Below are 23,806 nucleotides of genomic sequence, written 5' to 3'. Positions count from 1 at the left end.
GAAAAATCATTTATAGGATTGTTTACACTGTTGGATGACTTTGGGAAAATATCAGGTTATAAAATAAATGTAAAGAAAACGCAGGTTATGTTCCTAAATTATACACCATCCAAAAAATTGCAGGACACATACAATCTTAAGTGGGAAGCTAAATCATTAAAATATTTAGGAATAACCCTGCCGAAGGATCTTTCAACATTGTCACAGGTAAATTATGGGCCATTAATCTCAGAGATAAAAGCAGATATGCATAGATGGAATCTTATCCCCTTTTTAAGTTTAAATTCAAGGATAAATACTATAAAAATGAATATTCTTCTTCGGTTATTGTATCTTTTCCGTACTTTACCGGTGGGGGTGGATGATAATCAATTCAGGGAATGGGACAAATGGATTTCCCGCTTCATTTGGCAAGGAAAGAAACCTAGAATTCGATATAACACCTTACAGTTAGGGAAGGGAGGAGGAGGTATGGTTCTTCCTTGCCTGAGAAATTATTTTTATGCCTCACAGATAATCCCTCTGTTATATTGGTGTAATAGGGAACATAAGGCTAGATGGAAGGAAATAGAATTTGGATTAGTTGACAGTTTTCCTCTACAGGCCTCAATAGCTGACAAAGGATTGATGGCCCAGTTGGAAAAATTTAAAAACAGTTGGATAAATCTTACATTAAAAGTATGGCAGAAGATGGTTAATTCATGTGGAATTAATAACATGTTAAAACTCTTTAGATGGTGTGCATATGATACCGAATTCCTTCCCAATAGAGGAGATAAAAGATTTGAGCTATGGATAAAGAAAGGTCTTACAACCTACCTCTCATTTATAGATAAAAGAGTATTACAAAGTTTCCGAATCCTGCAGGACAAACATGGCCTAGAACATAATGACTTTTTTAGGTACCTTCAAGTACGAAACTATGTTAACCAGAGTTGTAGATATACAGACCTATCAACAGTAGAATTAAAATTTTTCAAGATCCTGAATTCGGCTTGCAGTTCAATACCTAGTAAATCAGTTTCTAGATTATATAATGCACTCTCCCATGCTAAAAATGTAAATACACTGTATATTAAAGAGAAGTGGGAGAAAGAAGCGGGGTTGGTACTTTCAGAGGAGGCCTTGGGGGAAAATCTGCAGCTTTCAATGGTCCTCGACTAATTCTTTGACTTGGAGAGAACATTGTTGGAAAAACATTATAAGATACTTCAAGACCCCATATCAGGAAAAAAATAAAGATACAAATGTGATGTGTTGGAGAAGGTGCGGCTCCAAGGAGGCAAATCATTTTCATATTTTCTGGGATTGCCCTAAATTAAGTCTATATTGGGAAGGTATTCATAGAACATTAGTTAAGGTACTTAGGTCCCAGATACCTCTGAACTTTGAGACGCTCTATTTGGGGCATGTATTGTTTCTTGAACAGAAGGAAGATATAAAGTTGCTGCAGGCCCTCTTAGCGGCAAGTAAGAAATCAATCACTAGAAAATGGCTAAATCCAATACCACCTACATTAGGAGATTGGTACGAAATTATCTTGGAAATATTTAAAATGGAAAAGTTGACTTACTCCCTGAGAATTCAAAAAGAAAAATTTTATCAAATCTGGAATAAATGGATGGAATATATAACCCCAATGCGAGCAGACTTTAGATGACTTTCCTAATGATCTATACTGCTCTTCTCATCAACACAGTAATATTGCTAACGTAAGCACCCCTAGTCTAAATGTCTTTTTTTTTGTTTTCTTTTGGAAAATAGAGAATTAACACAAGTAAAGGGAAAGATTTGGGAAAGGGATAAAAAAAATGAAAAAATTAAGTAAATAAGTACATAGGGATTGGATAATTATGTCTGCGGGCAGGAGCAAGCATGAACAAATTAGGATATAAACACCTAAAATGGTTGTTACATAGGCTTATATACAACATTTTGGACCAGTGGAAATGGTCCAGAACGGTTACATGGAAACTATTATTACCATTTTTCTTAACAACTAATACCATTGCTTAGCCTAATAGGTTAGATTTACCACAGTACATAATTATCTATTTAAGTGTTTATTTTCCTTTTATATCATCTCAATGTGTACTTAAGAACGTATAAATAATTGTAGTTTTATACATATAAAAAAATGGAAAAGGTTATATGTGTGAAAAAAGTACATGATATTTGTGAATTCCTTATCCAAATAAAAATAAAATTAAAAAAAAAATAAACTGCATTTGAGATATTGTGACATACAGGGCAGCTGACTCTCTGATGACGATGGACGTGTTGGCTAATCTGTAGGTTTTCGAAATAAAATGACAGAGTCATTTTAAGTTTAAGGGAAACCGTAACAACTCCTTTATAGTCAACCAAACATAGAACAAAGCACAGTAAAACAAAACCTCACAACATTACGTCATCATATCAAACCAGCCTCTTAAAGTGAACCCCAACTCAATGTCAGTGGTTGTGAATTATGCATACATTCCCACCCCTTACATCACCCTACAAATCCTTATCTTTCAATTGTGGAGGAATCAGCGTTCCTCTGATTATTGCTAAGACACTCACACTACTAAGTAAAGCCTCATTTATCAGTAGAGCACTGCATTTTGCTAGAAGCAGATAATTTGTTTACAACAGGCGAACCACTGAATCAGTTCTCCTCCATTTCACAACTTCATCTAAACCAAAAAGGTAGTCATTGCCCCATTTTTTTTTTGCTTACACTGAATATTATTTCTGAGCAGGGCATCGACTATCAGGCAGGAGAGGAGGGAAGATAACGTTACCAATCCAGATCAATCCTGAAATAATTTGCACAATGTAGCTACTTACACAATACTAAGGACTGCATCCTTCAGCTTGATGGTGTGGAGGCACTTCTTCCAGTTGGACACAGCCGAGTGGACATAAAGGCTACCAAAACCAAAGGGAGCAATGCACGTTGGTTAGATCTCAACCTTGCAACATTACAGCAAACACTGAGCATGCAATGGAGCTGGCAATACGGTAACTTAGCAAGGATTCTGGACTCTGCATGACAAATATTAGAACAGAAGTACACAACAAATAAGCCTCATCTTTCGGACAGAAATCAACATGCTAAAGATATTATGGAAAGCCCTGCATGCGAACGATAGTGCATACGTTCTAAAATTCTTTGCGTATAAAATTTGAACTGCACGAATCCAGACCCGGCACCATTGAGATCAGGTCAGGATTTAAGATCACTATTAATGAGGAAGAGTTCCAGTTCATTAAACACAAACATTAGGATTAATTCAACATGACTGTAAGTCAGAAAGCTGTGGTCTCCCTTGAGGCTTGTGTGCATATACTACTCACATGCCTCAGGCATCCTTGATCGAGCCATCCCATCATTTAAATGTAATATATATTCAATGTCCCAGCTGCCATCTTTACACTGTTTACCTAGTGTCCCGCCCACTATATTTTCCACAATTAAACATCACAATAACGTTAGCAAATTAGGTTATTTACAAATTGGATTCTTCCGTCACTCTCTCTCAACTAGCACTACCCCACTTGTGTTACCTTTCGTCATCACCCTGTCAGTGATACTTGTTTGTTCTTTCACCCCTTCCATTTAAATATGACTTAAAATGTCCAGGAAAATTTCTAAATTTTCCTGGTAGTAATGAAACATTACTTCTCTCTTCACAGCTGCCACCCGACCGGCAGAATATTTCTAGCATTTTCTGGTTTTATTTCAGACTTTCATCGCTTGCAAGTTCTTACTTTTTGGTAGAATTGATCTTTTTCTCCCTTTTAAAAAAAAAAGGATACATCCGAAAATTTACTGCTTCCATGCACTGGTTAAAAATGATAAAAATACTGAAGTTGTGCCACTGAAAAGCCATGGACTTGAGGTTAAATAAGGGAGAAATCTCTAATTTAGAACTGAATTTGATACATACAAGAGACCTCAGATACCGGAATGAAGTTGTCTCTTTATAGCGCTAGTTTAATTAGAAACTCAACAGAAAGAGTCCTGTTTAAAAATACCAGAAAGGTAAATGGATACATCTACATGTTAAAGATGTATAAAATTTAAATCATCCAATATGAAGGAGATCTCATACAGTGCATCAAGTACTACCCAGTAGCGGTAGGATATTACCAGTGAGCGCACGATTACCTTTCAGAAGTACCTGTACAAGGTGGCCATTAACAGACCATCTCACATCACTCCAATTTACATCTTTAGGCATCACTCAGTGGAAACGTAAATAAAATGTCCACACCAAATCAAATACTAAAACATATGGAAGGGATGAATTATTTAAATACAACACAAATGTGCATAGTGGGAGGCAGGTAAAAATGTAGCGTTGGTGTGCGATTCAATATTGTTGTCATCCACTACTCTGAGAGGTGTCAACAAGATTGCCAATCTGCCTGGGGACATTGCTGACCAAGGGGCTTTTCAATAATGGGAATGGGTTCTAAGCATCTCCTGACATACCAACGCAATCTTGTGTTTGCATAAAATGTGTTTGCAATCTTGACCTACCAGCCATTCTGTGCCCCTAGCCACATGGTAGGGGCTGCACTTGTGATCGACCCATTGGTATGAACATTTGCTTCCTGTTCTGACTGGCCTGCATTCTGTTCCTCCTTGGTTTGTCCATTTTCCCTAAAATGGGGAAAAAAAAAAGCAACAACTCTCACTCTGCTCATCATAAATATTCAAAAACCATCGGAATGCAGCTGTGTTCAGGAACAACAAAAAACATTAAAGTGTGCCTGCAATTTTAAAGTTCCAATTTCTTTTTCTGAAGCACATATCCACACAGACTTCAAATTCATTACAGCAATTAAATGGTGTCAGTGCCTGTTGGTGCAAGCTGGTAACACTGAATTAAGTACAAAGTAGAAGTCAACTGAGCCACATCCCTAAAGATTACAGCTGCAAAGATGGGTGCCACAGAGGCACAGCAGTTAGTACTGTCACCACAGCTCCTGGGACTCGAGATTGGTCCTGACTGCTGGTGCTGTCTCTGCAGAGTCCGCATGTACAGTACGATTCAAGTGAATGGTTTCCTCCAGGTGCTCCAGTTTCACCCATATCTCAAAATGTGCAGGTAGGAACTGGCAATTGGAATTTACCCTTTGATAGCAGGGAAAAAAAAATGAAAGGGATTTAATCACATCATGTAGATGTGATGTTCCAGGAAGGCAGCATCCATCGTCAAGGACCGCCACCATCTAGGCCGTGCTCTCTTCTCACTGCTACCATCAAGAAGATACAGGAGCCTCAGGACCCACACTATCCAGTTTATGAACAGTATTACCGCTCAATCATCTGGCTCTTGAACCAGCAGGGATAACTTCACTCACCGCATCACTGAACTGGACTCACTTCCAAGAACTCTTCATCTCATGTTCTAGATATTTATTGTTTATTTATTATTTCTTTTTGTATTTGCTCAGCTTGTTTCATTTCGGGGTTTTTTTTGTGCACAGCTTGTTTTTTGGGGGTTTTTTTTTGCACCGTGGTTGTTATCTGCCCTGTTGTGTGTGGTCTTTCATTAACTCTTAATGTGTTTGTATTTGAAGTTCACAAGAACTTTGAACTTTTGATCTATTTAGAGATGCAGCACAGAACAGGCCCTTCTGGCCCAATGGGCCGTGCTGCCCAGCAACTCACCTACTTAACACTAGCCTAATCACAGGACAGTTTACAATGACCAATTAACCTACTGACCAGTACCTCATTGGACTGAGAGGGGAAATTGGAGGACCTGGGTGAACATACAAACTCTTTACAGTGCTGGGATTGAACCCTGAACTGTGATGTCCCAAGAGGTAATAGCGTTTCGCTAACCACCATGCTACCATGGCACGAGAGAGAATAAAATACAGGGTACGGGGGGGAGGGGTAAAAAGAATTCTATGGGCTGAATAGAGGACTAGATGCTGGGGATCATACAGAAGATATACTTCTGAGGGGAGGAGAAGATGGCGGCGCGACGCAGCACACGCAGCCGTTCCGGAATGATATCAGTATTTGTTAAGTAGGTACTGTGCACAATCCTGATTTGATGGAGACAGACGTGAGAAGCATGGAGGAACATCTAGAGAAATTTCTGAAATGCCCGCTTCGCTGCTGCTGCTACTGTGCGATCGAGAATCTCCGGAGGGGAAGGCCCCAAATCCTCGGCGTTGCCTATTGCCTGTTGCCGGGGCCAGGGTCGAAACACTCGGCAGAGATGGTGCTCGGTGCTCAGTGTCGGAGGGCTGGTCGGAGGCTCGAAGTTTTCGGACAGACTCAAGAGTTGGCTGTAGTCGGGTGCTTCCAGGATGCTGCATCGGCAAGTTTGCGGTGCTGGAGGTTCATGGCAGGGAGAGTTTTTCTTCTTTCTAACCGTCTGCGTGAGGTGATGGGACTTTCCAGAGACTTTGAGACTTTTTTTACCGTGCCCATGGTCTGTTCCTTATCAAATTACGATGTTGCTTTGCACTGTTGTAACTATATGTTATAATTATGTGGTGTTTGTCAGTTTTTTAGTCTTGGTTTGTCTTGTGTTTCTGTGATATCATTCTGGAGGAACATTGTATCATTTCTTAATGCATGCATTTCTAAATGACAATAAAAGAGAACAGTGTGTCCTCATAATCTAATCTAATCCAATACTCCCAGAAGGAACGAGGGGTGGAGGGAGATATTTCACCCATTTTGGGGCTGAGTGCATATGCTCAATAGAAAAAATACATACAGCACTGGGCAAAAGTCTTAGGCACATATATATCGCTAGGATGCCTAAGACACAGTAATGTGTTTGTCAACGTGGAGCGGACAGGAAGTTTGTAAATCTGGCCAGAGCTGAGGATGTTGGGAACGATGAGAGTGGAGTGCCACATGAGGAGTGTGGGACAGGCGGCAGAGAAGGAGTGCCCAGGGGTGGGGAAGTGGGGGAGGGTGCCATGGCGCAGGTGCTGACACACCCAGCAAGGACATTTGACTCCAAACAAGTGGTTTGTTGATCATTACAGAATGTTTCTCCAGTGCTTCCTGCTCTCTCCCCTCTCACTTCCCCTTTTCCCAACCATGATTCCCCTCTCCCTGCCCCCTTCCCACTCTCAGCCCACAACAGAGACCCATATCAGAATCAGGTTTATCATCACTCACATATGTCATGAAATTTGTTTTTTTTTTTTGCTGCATCAGCAGTACAGCGCAATACATAAAATTACTATAGTACTGTGCAAAAGTCTTAAGCACCCTAGCTATATATATGTGCCCAAGATTTTTGCACAGTACTGTAAAGGATAATTTTATGTTAAGTATTATGTTAGGCTCACTCCAACTTTTATAATACTTGCCATATCCTCAGGTTATTTTAGAATGAAACGTGTTATGGCAATGTTTGGCATGACAACTACAATCTGCAGTATCAATAACCAAGCAGTTTAATATTACATCCTCTATTACTGAGATACTTGTACAAGGTGATTAAACCATCAAACACCTGCTACTGAGCTTTTATCCAATCACAATGCACCAGCTGTGTCACAGTCTTCTAAGTACAAATATCTAGTCCAGGAGTTATGAATCTTTAGAGAGTGTGTGCCCAAATTGGCAATAATCTTTTAAGAACTCTTTCACTTGCCACAGCAAATATGAACAGAGATTATCATTGATTCATGAATTAGTAACAGAATTTTTAACGGATTAAAAAAAAGGATGAGTCCTATTGTTTATTTACTTTATCACTGTTTTACTATAAATAAAGATATAAGAGAGAGAGATTGAAATAAATGAAGCACTTTAGAAAAACTGTTCAAAAATTATTAATCTTTTAAAAAGGCAACTGAAAAATAATGACATTTCTAAATAGTATTAATAAGACCATAAGATATAGGAGCAAAATTAGGCCATTTGGCCCATCAACTCTCTGCTATTTCCTCATGGCTGATTCATTTCTGGTCTCTTATAGGACCATAAGATACAGGAGCAGAATTAAGTCATTTGGCTTGTCATACAAGAATATAATATTCTGAACAAATGGAAAAGGTTAAATACAATTTTAAAATATCTCTCTGATAAATAACATTTTTACAAATAAATATTTATTTATTGTGGAAGAAAAATAACAGTATTTACCATTATTACAGTATTTACCATTATCACTGGCTATCCAGCGTTCGCTCACAAACGACAGTGGGGAAAAAACATACGTAGAGTGAAACCAATGCAAGTGGCCCAAATGCTTACTATCCATCCAAATACTTAAGAGTTCACCAGAAGTGACAATTTCAGAAACTGTCATCTTGCATCACATGTTCTCGCAACCATCTAGCTGGCGCCAAGATGGCTTTTGTAAAAACATCTCACTGCTCTAGAGTTGTAAAAAAAATCATTCACTGCTTTATTTGGCAGTAGAGATAATTACTACGTATGTTTTTAATATAGGTGGGGTTTAAAGAATCGAGGGGCGGCACTGCAAGTTGTGAGCCAACAAAACTGTTGCATGTCTCAAAGGGCCGAGGGAAACACCAATGTAAGCGCTTAAGGATGATTCTCCTCATCTTAGTGGACATAAAGATCACCACAACTATTCCAAAGTTAGGGGTAAACATCTTGGCTCTTCTACAGTCCCCAGTTTGGGAGACCATATCAACTGCCCAGAATATTATCTCAGTCTCAAACATGAAAATATACCAGTAAGTTATACTTCATGATGCACCCATCAGATTCAAGTTAGTCCTGTAATTAAAAGGGGCTGATAATGCAACACCATCCCTATATTACACCTGGAATCAATAATATTAAAGTCCTTGCTTTCTCTAACATGTTCAGTTAAATTCACAACTAATGCAAGTCATCTGGAGATATTGTTGCTCTCCACGGTCAAAAAGGAATTTTAAATAAATTAGGGGAAATTATGCACACATCAGGACTAATTTTAGTTCTTGATTGTAACATAAAACCAATGCACCTGCCTATAAAACAACCCTCACGATACCAATTTCCATGTGTAAAATCTTGCTGAATCAATTATATCTGTTTTGCACTGTTCTACACAATTAAAACTAAACCTGTTGCATGTATATATACTGAATGCCTTCATCCATCTGGTCCATGCATCTGACTATATTTAGGAATGCTGACATAAATGTTCATGACTGATATGAAAGGAGCGGATGAAAAGAGCAAACACTGTTTCAAGACAGTGTTTTGTTGTTGTTCTATTAGGATGCTTAAATTTTTAAAGATAGCTTAGTCCACTCTGACACTTTACAACAGCTCCTTCATCCCCTCCTGTGGTAGTTTTCTGATGATCCGTATATTGGTTTCCCTATTGAAAAAAGTGTGTAAAATACAATGGAAAGAGTTCCAAGATTTGACAAGGAGTGAAAAGTGGGCTGCCTTACAAGGACAGATTGGGCAAGTGAGGTTTGGAACCGCTGCAGTTTAGCAAAAGGGGAAATGATCGAAACAGAACGTCCTGAGAGATCCAGACAGGCTTAAAATGGAGAACATTTCCCCTCCTACGATCAGAATCTAGAATCACGGGGCCATCACTTAAAAAAACTAAGATGAGATGGGGCAAAATGTTTTCAAAGCTCTCAAAGCTCTCCCTCAAACAGCAATGGAAGCAGTGTCTTTGAATGTTTTAAAGCAAAGGGAAATTGTTTCTTAATATCGAGGAGTGGAAGTTTGACGGGGTAGATGGGAATGTGGAGTCAAGGTTACAATCAGAGCAACCTTATTAAATGGCAAAACTGACTTGAGAGGTCAAGTAGCCCACTCCTCCTCCTAATTTAGTGTTCTCAGACAATAAAGTACTCAGTTATTGAAATTACAACCCCCACTCTCCCAAGGTAAAAAAAACCTGCGCGTTCTTTCAGGTATGTAGAGTCGTAATGGCAAACACATTATATTTATAAATTCTACTCCCTTTAACATGAATGCTAACATTGCATTTGCCTTGTTCACCACTGACTCAACCTGCAAATTAACCTTCAGGGAATCCTGCATGAGACTCACAATTCCCTTTGTATCTCAGGTTTTGTGAATTTTCTCCCCGTTTAGAAAATAGTCTACACTTTTGTTCCTTCTGCCAAAGTGTATGACCACATACTTCTCAATACTGTATTCCATCTTCCATTTCTTTACCTGTTCTCCTTACCTAAGTCCTTCTGTAGCCTCTCTACTTCTGCAAAACTACCTGCCCTTCCACTTCATATCATCCACAAATCCATCAATTCCATCATGCAGATCATTGACATACAACCTCTTTCAGAACCCCAGGTGTTGTCCATCTGGTCTAGGTGACTCACCTACCTTCAGACATTTTAGCTTCTTGAGCACCTTCTCCCTAGTAATAGCAACTGCACTCACTTCAGCCCCCTGATACTATTGATATTCTGGCATACTGCTAGTGTCTTTTACAGTAACGATGATGCAAAATACTTATTTAGTTCATCCGACATTTTCTTGTCCACCATTACCACCTCTCTGGAGTCATTTTCCAGCAGTCCGATATCTTCTCTCGCCTTCCTTTTACACCTGAAAAACTTTTGCAATCCACTTTGATTTTATTGACTAGCTTGACGTCGTATTTCAGCTTTTCTCTCCTTATGGCCTTTTAGTTACCTTCTGTTGGTTTTAAGAAGCTTCCCAATCCTCTAATTTCCCACTAATTTTTGCTTTATTATATGCCTTCTCTTTTCCTTTTATGTTGTCTTCAACTTCCCTTGTCAGCCACAGTCCTGCCTTTAGAATAGTTCTTCTTTGGCACAAATCTATCCTGTGCCTTCCGAATCTCTCCCAGAAACTCCAGTCATTCATATTCTGCCATCATCCCTGCTAGTGTCCCATTCCAATCAACTTTGGTCAGTTCCTCTTTCATGCTTCTGTAATGCCCTTTACTCCACTGTAATACTGATACATCTGTCTTTAGCTTCTCCTTCTCAAATTGCAGGGTGAAGTCGATCCAAGACTTCCCTGGCCCTGGCACCAGGGAGGCAACATGCCAACCAGGAGTGTCTTTCAAGTCCACAGAATCTCCTGTCTACTCCTATTGAAACTATGGAAACTCCTGTTGCAGTCCTCTTCTCCCCACTTCCCATCTCAGCCATGGAGCCAGACTCAATGCCAGAGAGCAGGTCACTATGACTCCTCCCTGGTAGGTGATACACTCCCAACAGTATCTAAAGAGGTAAGCATTATCGAGGGACACGGCCACAATGGTACACGGCACTGGCTGCTCATTTCCTTCCCCTCTCCTTATAGTCGTCCAGGTACCTGCCTCCCTGTACCTCCTGCCCATCACCTCCCCATTCTCCCGTGTGAATTGAAGGTCATCGAGCTGCAGCTCCAGTTCCTTAACATGGTCTCTGATGAGCTACAGCTCAGCACACCTGATGCAGGTGCGGTTATTGGCAGGCTTGAGGTCTCCCAGAATTCCCACATCACACACAAAGAACCCAATACAGCCCTGGAGCCATTCGTGCTGCACTAACATGAAGAATGACGAAAAAGAAACTTACCTCGCTCAAGTCTGTTGAACCAAAGCCTCCCCACTCTCTAACACCAGTCCACTCCAACAATGGCCGTTCCACTTATCCCTACCTTATTTTTATTTGCTCCTGCTCATGAACTGCAATTCAATTGGGCCGCCAGAAAAGGCCGAAAGCCCGCGAATGCTCCTTTTTAAATCCCTCTCCCCAACCCGCGTGTGGCCTCCTCTCACGACTCGATTGGGCCACTGGGGAAGAAACCTTGCCAATAAACACCCAGCAGCAGGCACATACACACAATGTGAGGGTGGGGAACCATAAACCATTGGTAAGAAGCTCATCACTCTGAAGGGCGGTCCCTTGGGAGGTCAAAAACACAGAACTGCACATAACACAGTGGGTCATTCTTTGCATTTAAGACATTAAAAACAGACATTTCCCCTACTGATTCAATGCAGTTACAACATTCTCAGCCCGAAACGTCAATCGGTTATTCCCCCTCCATGGCTGCTGCCCGACTTGCTGAGTTACTCTAGCATTTTGTGTGTGTAACAATCTCCCGCCAGTTTCCTTTACCAATTGATGTGTTGACCCTGTCCACATCCAGCCCCCTTACCTGAGCTGAGTTCGGTCTTCTGTCCGCGCGGAGTCTGTGAACACGTGTTCTGTGTAGGCACTAGGCCGAGCCAGTGCTGGCTCAGCATCGGTTACACCGTTCCCTGTTGCCTCTGTTGCCTCTGTTGCCTCAGTGGCCTCTTCAGCTGATTGTGGTTGGTTGATCTTCCCGCCTTTGAGAGGAGCCATATCACCTAGGTGGGTGGGAGAGACACAGCTGGGAACTTGCCCCTGTGACGAATCACACTGAAACAACACTGCTATAACCATCACAAAAAATATTTCAATCATCTTTCTATAGTAGTCACGTGATAACTCAGGTGGAGTATGATGTTTTCCTCAGGGGTTTCCGGGATTTTACAGTGAATAACAGTGCATGACTTTGTTTACTGTGGGCAGGCTGATGCACGGGCAGCCGACCGCACGGGCAGCCGACCACACGGTCTTTGACAGACCAGGGCCAGGACCCAGAGGCCTGGATTGCGTCCCTTCACTGCTACAGCCTTCCTCCTGCCGACATGATGGTGTCGTCACCTTCCACTGAGGTCCTGGTTGGATCCCTCTTTGTCTAGAGCCATTCTCCTTGACCTTAGCACCATGGGCGAACCTCCCAGAAGACAAGTACCAAATGGCAAACTCTAGACGCCATTGCTCTCGGGATCTCAGGGACACACAAGCCTCTCTGTGGGCCACAACAAGGTGACAATTCTCAGGAGAAGCACTTTTCAATAACGTGCAATGTACTCACTGAAACTCTGTGCAAATGGCAGCCTTTCACTTCTCCACTCTTCTGTTTAAAGTCCCCACCTACCGCCCTATGCTTGCAATTTGTCCATGTACCCAGACAGCACCTAATTTCCAACAACCAGCGGCCAGCTCCCTGCTATGGGCTCTCGGCGGGCTGGCAGATTGTTAATGAGATCTGTTGTGCAACCACAAGAATGTCTGGTGCGGACTGAGCTACTTGGAGTTGTTACTCACTTTGTCCTTTGTCAGACGTTGGGGTGTCACTTCGAGATGTGCTGTTGCTCCGAGGAACATTGCACCTGGTCGCACATCCGACCAAGGTAATTCCTGCTAACACTCCCTCTGCTCCTCCGGAATCGTCCGGATTCAAGTCCCTTTCCAAAAATATCTCTCCTGCAGGATAGTCACTCTCACTTGCAGCTGACACAAAAATAGGAATAGAATAGGCTCATTATGGTGCAGATATAACAAAAAGTAAACATATTATCAAAGTGTTTATGTGCCTCTGAGATTCATTTTCTTGCAGGTATTTACAGGAAAATAAAGAAATACAATAGAATTTATGAAAATCTATTCATAAACAAAGACCGATAAACAACCAATGTGCAAATAAAAAGTAAATATATAATACTAAGAACATGAGTTGTAACGTCTTTGAAAGTGACTCTATAGGTTATGGAATCAGTTCAGGCTTGAGGTGAGTGAAGTTGCCCACACTTCTGCAAAACAACAAATATCACGGCATATGCCAGTGATATTACACCAGATTGTGATTCTGGCTCAGGAGCCTCGTGGTTTTAGGGTAATAGCTGTTCCCAAACCTGGTGGTGTGGGACCCAAGGCTCCTGTACCTCCTGCCCAATGATAGTAACCAGAAGAGAGCATTGTCTGGATGGCAGTGGTCCTTGATGATGGATGCTGCTTTACTGTAGCAGTGCTCCTTGTAAATGTGCTCAATAGTGGAGCACATTTACAGGTCTTTCATAAACCTGTAACTTTACACGGTTCAGGAAACTTTGTTTATTTTTAGTCAAAATTTCAACATCAACAATTTCATAAATTTGAAGAGCGGGCAAAATTCCTGTAAAGTGTGTGCTTCTAATAAGAGGGCCTGTGCAGTCCTGGGGCTGAGGTGTACATTACTCATTCGTATGTTGTGGGCAACGCTGCCATCTAGTGCCCAAACATAGCTGCTCAAAAAGGCGACAACAGACTGCTTTGAATTGCTGGACTCCCATGTGGTGAAAGTCATCCCACAACATTGCTAGTTAGGACATTTCAGGGCTATTACAGTGAACATGAAGGAAAAGCTCAATGTTTAGAGGAGTAAACAGAATGCTTGATCTTAGATGATATGGAGCTTCTTGAATTAAGAGTTGCATTCATCCAGAGAAATGGAAAGAATGACACATTCAAGGTGGATGTCAGGTTTTTAAGATAATGTTCATGACACCCTTATCTCAATGATATTGTCACTTATTTCATAGTAAAATCAAGAAACTAGTGGTTTCTGAGAAATACACGTGCATGCTCAAAAGTTGTCTTGTAGAGTCCTGTAATTGGTGGAGGGGTACATAATTCACAGCCACCAGCATTGACTTGGACTTCACTTTAAGAGGCTGGTCCGACATGATGACGTAGTTATGTCAAGTACTTTTACTGCACTTTGTGTTCAGTATTTGGGGTACAATAAATGAATTGTTATGTTTTTTTCTTAAACATAAAATGCCTCTACGAAAACCTATAATCTCATAACACAACAACATTGGCCCATATATACCAGAAAAAGAATTACTTATGGTAGTTTGAACTTACTCCTGCAGGCCAGTTGCATTGTAAAAAGTCAGTGATACAATTCATCCAACTTGTAGACCACTCCGCTAAGACTTCGCAAAAGGGTTTTAAGTGATATTTGCACTTTTATTTTAAATTGCACAATGTATAGGTGGATGTTTTAAACCCCATTTCAAATTACAATCATAATATCATTGAAAAGACCTCAACAGTATAAGAACATGTAAAATCTGTCCTTGTACTCCAACTGTTTCTGTTTTAATATCTCATTTTACTTTGTTTCACTTATAAAATATTTAATTAAGGCCAGGTTTCAAGTACAACGCTTCACTGCTCCCAATCAGAAAACTGCAAACTGTGATTTCAGAAAGCATGCATTTAAGATGAAGAGAGGGTAAAATTCAAAGAAGGGGCAAGTCTTCTTGGACAGAGTGGTGGGTGCCTAGAACGCGAGCTCCTGGGTGGTGGTAGAGGCAGATACATTAGGGATTTTTAAGAGACATTTAGATAGGCACATGAATGTGAGGGCAATGGAAAGATATGGACCTTGTGCAAGGAAGAGGTTTTAGTTGAGTTGGACATAGTGTACCGAAAACATTTTAACAAATCTTAGCAGAATTAACTTAAGTACAGTTAAGAAAGATATTCCAAATCACAGTATAATTTAAATTCCATTAATTTTCTGCTCTTCTTGAGGTTTGCACCGTTCTTTTTCATTCCTATACCCTGATTTGTAGTAAAATACATTTAACAAAGCAAACCAACATTGAAAAGGTCAGGCAGCAGCACAACAAAGGTGATTTTACAGCCTTTGACTATAACTCCATATCCTAACATGTCACAAGGAAACAAGAGGTGTTGAAAGAAGTTTAAAAACCGGTCATGAGCAGAAAAGGGAACTACTTATCTTGAGACATTAACAGGTTATACATTAATGTACCAAGAAAATAAACATAATTATTAGACTCCCAAATGACATGTACTTGTTTAAATCTAGATAGCCGAATACCTGTGATCTAGATCTACACAAGACCTACAAATCCAAAGTAAATGAACTATCTTTTCTTGTTTATTTTCCAAGATCCCTGTACACATTTCTGAAATACACACTACTCATCAACCTTTCAAAATGCTAATAAACCCAAAAACTTTCCCTTCGAAACACCTTCATTTGATAATGGTAAATTATCAAATATTCCCTTGGGTTGTCAATGGACTAAGTCAGCAACATAGAAGTATAAAGGAAGCATACCAGATTCAAGGCAAACAGATGCTCTTGAACAAAAGGGGATAACTACACTCCTCTGTTGAGATGTTCCCACAACCAACAATCGCACTTCAAGGGCTCTCTATCTTGTTATTAGAAAATCAGAACATTACAAAATGACAGGATAAATTGCCTTGCTTCCTGTACATCTCCCCTCTAATACCTCTATTGAAGTGTATGTTGTGGTATATTGCATGCAGACCCAGGCTCACATCAATTAAATCTAGTTACTCCACTTGTCCGTAGTGAATGGCCTTGTCATCCTGCTGTCTGAAGATGGAAGTCCGCTCACCTGGGATGCTGGTAATGCACAGAACGTGAGCATTGCAGACTGTAAAGTGGTCCATAATGGTGCCAGGCTGGTTGGCATCAATGATCACAATTTTACTGGTGGAGTGTGTGCTGGTGCAGATCCACACACGGCTGGAGACATCCTCTGCACTGTGGACCTAAAGGAGAAATCACAGACTCAGAGAGAGAGGGGGGAAAATATCCTCACCAGACACACAACAGCACAATGCTAGTACAAGTAATTGGGTTAAAAACCACTGCAGACAGACAACACATATCAAAGTTGCCGGTGAACGCAGCAGGCCAGGCAGCATCTGTAGGAAGAGGTACAGTCGACGTTTCAGGCCGAGACCCTTCGTCAGGACTAACTGAAGAAAGAGTGAGTAAGAGATTGGAAAGTGGGAGGGGGAGGGGGAGATCCAAAATGATAGGAGAAGACAGGAGGGGGAGGGATAGAGCCAAGAGCTGGACAGGTGATAGGCAAAAGGGATATGAGAGGATCATGGGACAGGAGGTCCGGGAAGAAGGGGGGGGGCCCAGAGGATGGGCAAGGGGTATATTCAGAGGGACAGAGGAAGAAAAAGGAGAGTGAGAGAAAGAATGTGTGTATAAAAATAAATAACGGATGGGGTACGAGGGGGAGGTGGGGAATTAGCGGAAGTTAGAGAAGTCGATGTTCATGCCATCAGGTTGGAGGCTACCCAGACAGAATATAAGGTGTTGTTCCTCCAGCCTGAGTGTAGCTTCATCCTTCAGTAGAGGAGGCCGTGGATAGACATGTCAGAATGGGAATGGGATGTGGAATTAAAATGTGTGGCCACTGGGAGATCCTGCTTTCTCTGGCGGACAGAGCGTAGGTGTTCAGCAAAGCGGTCTCCCAGTCTGCGTCGGGTCTCGCCAATATATAGAAGGCCACATCGGGAGCACCGGACACAGTATATCACCCCAGCCGACTCACAGGTGAAGTGTCGCCTCACCTGGAAGGACTGTCTGGGGCCCTGAATGGTGGTAAGGGAGGAAGTGTAAGGGCATGTGTAGCATTTGTTCCGCTTACAAGGATAAGTACCAGGAGGGAGATCAGTGGGGAGGGATGGGGGGGAGCGAATGGACAAGGGAGTCGCGTGGGGAGCGATCCCTGCGGAAAGCAGGGTGGGGGGAGGGAAAGATGTGCTTAGTGGTGGGATCCCGTTGGAGGTGGCGGAAGTTACGGAGAATAATATGTTGGACCCAGAGGCTGGTGGGGTGGTAGGTGAGGACCAGGGGAACCCTATTCCTAGTGGGGTGGTGGGGTTCCTGTGAGTCGGCTGGGGTGATATACTGGGTCCGGTGTTCCCGATGTGGCCTTCTATATATTGGCGAGACCCAACGCAGACTGGGAGACCGCTTTGCTGAACACTTACGCTCTGTCCGCCAGAGAAAGCAGGATCTCCCAGTGGCCACACATTTTAATTCCACATCCCATTCCCATTCTGACATGTCTATCCACAGCCTCTTCTACTGTAAAGATGAAGCCAGACTCAGGCTGGAGGAACAACACCTTATATTCCATCTGGGTAGCCTCCAACCTGATGGCATGAACATCGACTTCTCTAACTTCCGCTAATGCCCCACCTCCCCCTTGTACCCCATCTGTTATTTATTTTTATACACACATTCTTTCTCTCACTCTCTTTTTTCTCCCTCTGTCCCTCTGACTATACCCCTTGCCCATTCTCTGGGTCCCTCCCCCTGTCTTTCTCCCCAGACCTCCTGTCCCATGATCCTCTCATATCCCTTTTACCAATCACCTGTCCAGCTCTTGGCTCCATCCCTCCCCCCCCTGTCTTCTCCTATCATTTTGGATCTTCCCCTCCCCCTCCCACTTTCAAATCTCTTACTAACTCTTCCTGCAGTTAGTCCTGACGAAGGGTCTCGGCCTGAAATGTCGACTGTACCTCTTCCTAGAGATGCTGCCTGGCCTGCTGCGTTCACCAGCAACTTTGATGTGTGTTGCTTGGATTTCCAGCATCTGCAGAACTCCTGTTGTTGCAGACAGACAACAGGTGTTTACATTTGGATGAATGATAATTAGACTAGCCAACATATATTGCTTATGGTTTTTTTGCATGGGCTGCTTAAGGCGTCACTGGTCTTGCATTTATATGACTTTCTCAACCTTAGGGTGTTCCCAGGCCCTTTAAAAATGTAAGGTGCTGGACAAGATGCAGCAGTCGGTTTCAAACTGCATGCTCCACCAGACAACAGTGGAAGTAATAATCACATGACCTGTTACATTCTTATTTGAAGATACTTACTAATCAGAACCATATTAAAAAAATATTATTCTCATTATTATCCCACATTCTGAAACAGGAACACGAGTCACCAACTGACCCACACCTGAAACTTCATCAACACTGGCAAAACATGGCTCCGATATTTTGTTAAAAAAAATGGAATTAAAAAAAATTCAAGGGCAAATGTCCTGATACAAGGCTCCAACCCAAAACATTGACAATCTCTTTATCCCCCACCCAATTCCGAGAAATGTTGCTTGACCTGCTGAATTCCTCCAGCAGATTATTTGTTGCAAATAGCCAACACTGCATTCACAGTATAAACTAATAGAGTTTTCAGGTTTAACAAAAGGAGCCTTTTATTTTTGTGCTCCATCTTGATACTGCTGCATCACCCAGCTCCTGAGAACAAAGTGGTAGCGACATGGCTTCTTTCTAAATGTATTAATCAGTCTATCAGTTAATCAACCTCATATTAATAATCTTACCCAACTTACATCACATTGTGCAGATCACAATATTACCTGCCACACACATCTTTAGGTTGTTACCCAACCAGCATGGTACCTCGCTTACCTTCTTGTTTTTGTCGGGAGAATTGTGGTCGCCGCTAGCTTTCCCATCTTTTTCAGCGTCGGAGGTTAAGGGATCACAGCTGTGTGAGCGACCCAGTGCATTCCCATTATCCATTCGCTGGGGCTTCCAGCCTGTCAGGTCTACACCAGCTGCACACCAGAGCTGTGAGAGTATAAACACAACAAGAGTTCAGGAAACACTGAAGGGGTCACCTCCAAACGGATCTTCAGTATTGGGAAAGTGAGGATATTTTTCAAAAACACAGATCCAAGTCAAAGTAAATTTATCATCAAGTTTTTATATGTGTGTGTGTGTGTGTATATGTATATGTGTATATATATATGTATGTATGTATGTGTGTATATACACACACACACACACACACACACACATATATATATATGTCACCATATACTTCCTTGTGGTTCGTTTTCTTGCAGCATTTACAGGAAAATAAATATATAATTTATGAACAATATACATAAAGACTGATAAACAATCAATGTGAGAAGATGATAGATATTGAGAACATGAGTTGTAGAGCCCTTCAGGCAGATGGGGCTTGTCGGCTGTGGTTGGCAGCTTATCTAGGAGAAGGAAAACTCTGACCTCAAACCTCCGCTGCCTTGTGGCTATACCCACCCATGGGGAAGGCTTCAGGAGTAAACCACAAGGTTAAAATGCAGAGCTGGAGTCCTTAAGGTAGCCTATGTTGAGCTCAACTTCTGCAATGCTACCGCTGCCAAACCGTATCTGCCTCTGCTGTTCCTTTGGGTTCATCAGATGCGTGGAGAGGGGGAGCTTGCTCTCCATATTGTATTGGTCTGGCTTGTGTATCTAGACAGCTAGGAAACAATGTCCATCGTCAACCCTGACCGGAGGGACAGTCATCATCAGAGCCCTTGAAAATGAGTCTGTAGCTTGTTTCAGAGTTGAGGTGAGTGAAGTTCTCCACGCTGGTTCAGGAGCCTGATAGCTGTCACGTAATAACTGTTCCTGAACCTTGCTGTGTGGGACCCAACACTCCTGCCTCCTACCCAGTGGGGAGGGCTCCTGCAGAAGATCGAAATAAGTTACAGAAGCTTGTGAAGTTAGTCAGCTCTATCATGAGTACCAGCCTCCGCAGTAGCAAGAGAGTGGGGGACCTTGATGTGGGAATATATTCTTTTAAATTCAGGCAGTGGTAAGGGTTTGGAACACACTTAGAAAAGACACTTCAAAGAAAATTGTTTACATGACTACAGTAGAGGATCAGGCAAATGCAAAGGAGCAGCTCAGACTCAATGGGCTGAATGGCCTTCTTCTGTGCCACAATTATTCAATATTTCTAAAGGCCCCAAAATCATTTGCTGAAAACGGAGGCCCTGACATGGGACTGGGTGCCGGTAAGTCTCAGGATGTAGAATACAACATTTCAGTGAGGTTGAAATTTCTTCACTCAGAGGGTGCGAGCCAGTGGATCCGATGACAGAGAAGGCAGGGGAACCAAGTTGCTGAATGCGAGCTGATAGATTTGTAGATAGAACATTGAAGTGGAGAGTGAAAATAAGATGTTCAGAAATAGAATCAGCTTTGGTTATGTTAAGTGGCACAGCAGACACAAAGGTCTTCTCCCGGTTCCCATTTTTCTATACTTCCAGTATTTTTCTCATAGCAGAACAGACACAAAGCCCACTAGGGGACTACTGGCATGTTCCGATTTCGAATACTTTTCTACCTGATAAGAAGGATCATCTACTCATTTCCCCAGACTTGCTCTACCAGTGAGGCATGATCCACACTTCTGGTGGGGGAATAGTTTAACAAACTAAAGCCAAAGTGGAATTTAAATTCATTTTACATTTCAAACAACTCAAGTCTAAAACGACTTGAACATTATCCTGCTTCGTATTTCACGTTTGCAATTTTCTCCACTTTTTCTTTTCTTTTAGGTAGTTTCTCGCACTTCCCTCCTCATATTTACCCCCGTCCCAGATAAAACCTTTTTGTTATTCAGCAGTTTTATGTCAATACCAGTCTAAATGTCAATCTTATTATATTATTCGTAAAGTAATTTGTGGTAGTATTACTCTGGGTGCCAGGGTGGAGATACATCTTTACCAAAGGAGGTGTGAGGCCCTTCATCCCTCCACTGGACTGCAGGTCACCCTTGGACAAGGTGTAGCACCTGCTTTGCCACCCAATCAGGGTCACGTGAAGCCACTGGAGCAGGTGGCGGATGGTCGTATGAGCAGTTGGTGCACATCACAAGTCCTGCTTATGCAGCCACTGACGCCAGGCAGACAATCACTGAAGAGTATTGATAATAGCTGGGGTCACCCGTCTTGTAAAGATGCTGCCCAGAAGACAATGGCAAACCACTTCTGTAGAAAATCTGTCAGGAACAATCACGGTCACAGATCATGATCGTCCACATGAAACAACACAGCACAACCAACAAACATTATGTAGTGTTGTGTGTGAGTTATACGTACTGCATTGTGCACCTTGGTCCAGAGGAATGTTGTTTCATTTGGCGGCTGAATGACAATAAACTTGAACTTTTCACTCCCCTTTTCCACATAGTTGCACCTCCACCTGTCATGCAATCATCCCGCACTCTGTGCTCTTTCTGTCGCACAACCCACCTATCTCCACAAAATGTTTTATCCCAAATCTTTCAAGTTCCCAGGGTGACACAGTAGCATAGTGGTTAGTGTAATGGGTTACAATGCCTGAAATCGTGGCTCAATCCCGACTGCTGTCTGTAAGGGGTTTGCACGTTCTCCCTGCGACCATGTGGGTTTACTCTGGGTGTTACAGTTTCCTCCGACATCCCAAAGAGGTACAGTTTGGTAAGTTGTGGGCATACTATTGTAACGCTCTGGTTAAGATTTCTACTGCTATGCTGTGAGGTACTTTATTTCAGCAGTTTATCTGCAAAAGCAGAGTGCCCTGCTGGTAAGTGTTTTGGCTTTGGCTAAACATGTTATCCAACTCAGCCAGTCTGGAGCGGGATGGCATGGAACATTCTCAGAAGCTGGGTGGGAAGAGTTTGCTGAAAGACAGTAGTCTGGTTTAGCGTCTTTTGGCAGGAGTGCAGAGAGAAGAGCCCCAGGGAAGACACCTGGAGGATCCCGTCCGAAGGGGAGACCCCAATGCAGGGAGCGCTTCACAAGGTGGAGAAATCCAAGGGAAGTTCTGCCTGTGCTTGGTGAGGAGAATTCAGCACTGTGAATAAAGCTACTCCTAGCTACTACAGAAATGAGCTATAATGTTGATGTGCACATTTAGATTAGTTTATCTATTATAGGCCCTTTTACCTTCATCTTTCTTTCTCTGTTCGAAAAAGTTGAAAATTGGTAAATATACTTTCTTCATAATTTTATGCTGGTGTACAATCTGCCATTTCTGGGCCATCGACAACTGTACATGGGCAGTGTTAACACAGCATTCGCTCACATCCAGGTTCCTTTAAACATAGAAAATAGGTGGAGTAGGCCATTCGGCCCTTCGAGCATGCACCGCCATTCAGTGTGATCATGGCTGATCATCCAACTCAGAACCCTGTACCAGCCTTCCCTCCATACCCCCTGATCCCTTTAGCCACAAAGGCCATATCTAACTCCCTCTTAAATATAGCCAATGAACTGGCCTCAACTGTTTCCTGTGGCAGAGAATTCCACAGATTCACCATTCTCTGTGTGAAGAAGTTTTTCCTAATCTCAGTCCTAAAAGGCTTCCCCTTTATCCTCAAACTGTGACCCATCGTTCTGGAGTTCCCCAACATCGGGAACAATCTTCCTGCATCTAGCCTGTCCAATCCCTTTAGGATTTTATACATTTCAATAAGATCCCCCCTCAATCTTTTGAATTCCAACTCATCTGAACCTTCCTGACGTTCCTGTTCGGTTGAACCCCAAATCATACCGACCCGAGACGTGTGTCGCTTATATAAAGTGGTCTTCTCGCCACCGAGTCACGTGGCTGTTAGCAGAATCATCTAGTGAGCGAAGTTAGAATTTGAGACCAAGTGAAAGGGCTGCATTTGCGGGGTGTTCGTCCCAGAATTCGGATGTTGTTTAAGGATTGATTAAGCAGTTTATTGTGTGTTTAAATTTGTGTTTGAGGAAAGGGAGGCATTTTGTAATTAAGGGACTTTATTACGGACGCCGTGGGGATTAAGATTTGGTGTAGTTCAAATCGCTTGCGCTCTTTGTGGGGTGGTATTAGAATTCCCAACAAACTGCTACTTAGAGTGCTGAGTTCTGTAAAAGTATAGGGGAAAGTTACACCGATGGAATAACGTTTTGACCAATCAGAAGGCAAGGATGGTGTGTTAGTCCAGGCTACCAGTGGCGTAACTGGTCGCACTGCCTGATAAGGGGAGCCTGGAGAGGCAGAGCCATGGGCAGTCCATATTTTTTAGAGAAGAGAGCTGAGGGTGAAGACTTTAAAGACAAGTTGTATGAAGCTGAGGGTAAATACTGTAAAGTCAAATTGTTCTCCTTTCTGCAAAGTGAGGGAAGGGAATTGTCTGTTGTGAGAGGTCTAAGGGGTCCTTCAGCGGTTGATTTAAATTCTGAGTTGGTTTCAGCAATTACATCGCTGGCTGATGAATGCCAAAGTGTACCTGCGGAGAGCCAAGGTTATTGCAGTCGAGGAGTGTTCCCTGGAGTCAAGCCTACCCCCAGTGGGGAAGAAGAATATGAGGCTTGGGCTGAACAAACATCCCAGTTACTGGATGAGTGGCGGTGCTCAGATAATATGATAA

The 23,806-nt window shown here is 42.3% G+C and overlaps 1 protein-coding gene across 7 annotated transcripts in view; it reads right to left on the bottom strand.

The window, feature by feature from the left end:
• The window catches only part of mapk8ip3 (mitogen-activated protein kinase 8 interacting protein 3), a 198,219-nt gene that overhangs the window by 38,778 nt on the left and 135,635 nt on the right, over positions 1-23,806 (bottom strand). For all 7 annotated transcript variants that reach the window (XM_072268888.1, XM_072268891.1, XM_072268889.1 and 4 more), the window contains exons 18-23: positions 19,054-19,215; positions 16,203-16,359; positions 13,084-13,269; positions 12,104-12,296; positions 4,532-4,654; positions 2,833-2,913 (exon numbers count right to left, since the gene is read on the bottom strand). In XM_072268888.1, the coding sequence (XP_072124989.1) occupies positions 2,833-2,913; positions 4,532-4,654; positions 12,104-12,296; positions 13,084-13,269; positions 16,203-16,359; positions 19,054-19,215 (902 nt within the window). The remainder of the gene's footprint in view (positions 1-2,832; positions 2,914-4,531; positions 4,655-12,103; positions 12,297-13,083; positions 13,270-16,202; positions 16,360-19,053; positions 19,216-23,806) is intronic.

This window comes from Mobula birostris, chromosome 9, assembly GCF_030028105.1.
Source record: "Mobula birostris isolate sMobBir1 chromosome 9, sMobBir1.hap1, whole genome shotgun sequence".
NCBI classification, from domain to species: Eukaryota; Metazoa; Chordata; class Chondrichthyes; order Myliobatiformes; family Myliobatidae; genus Mobula; species Mobula birostris.
Note: the sequence above shows the minus strand (reverse complement) of the source record. Positions and strands in the feature narration are given on the sequence as shown.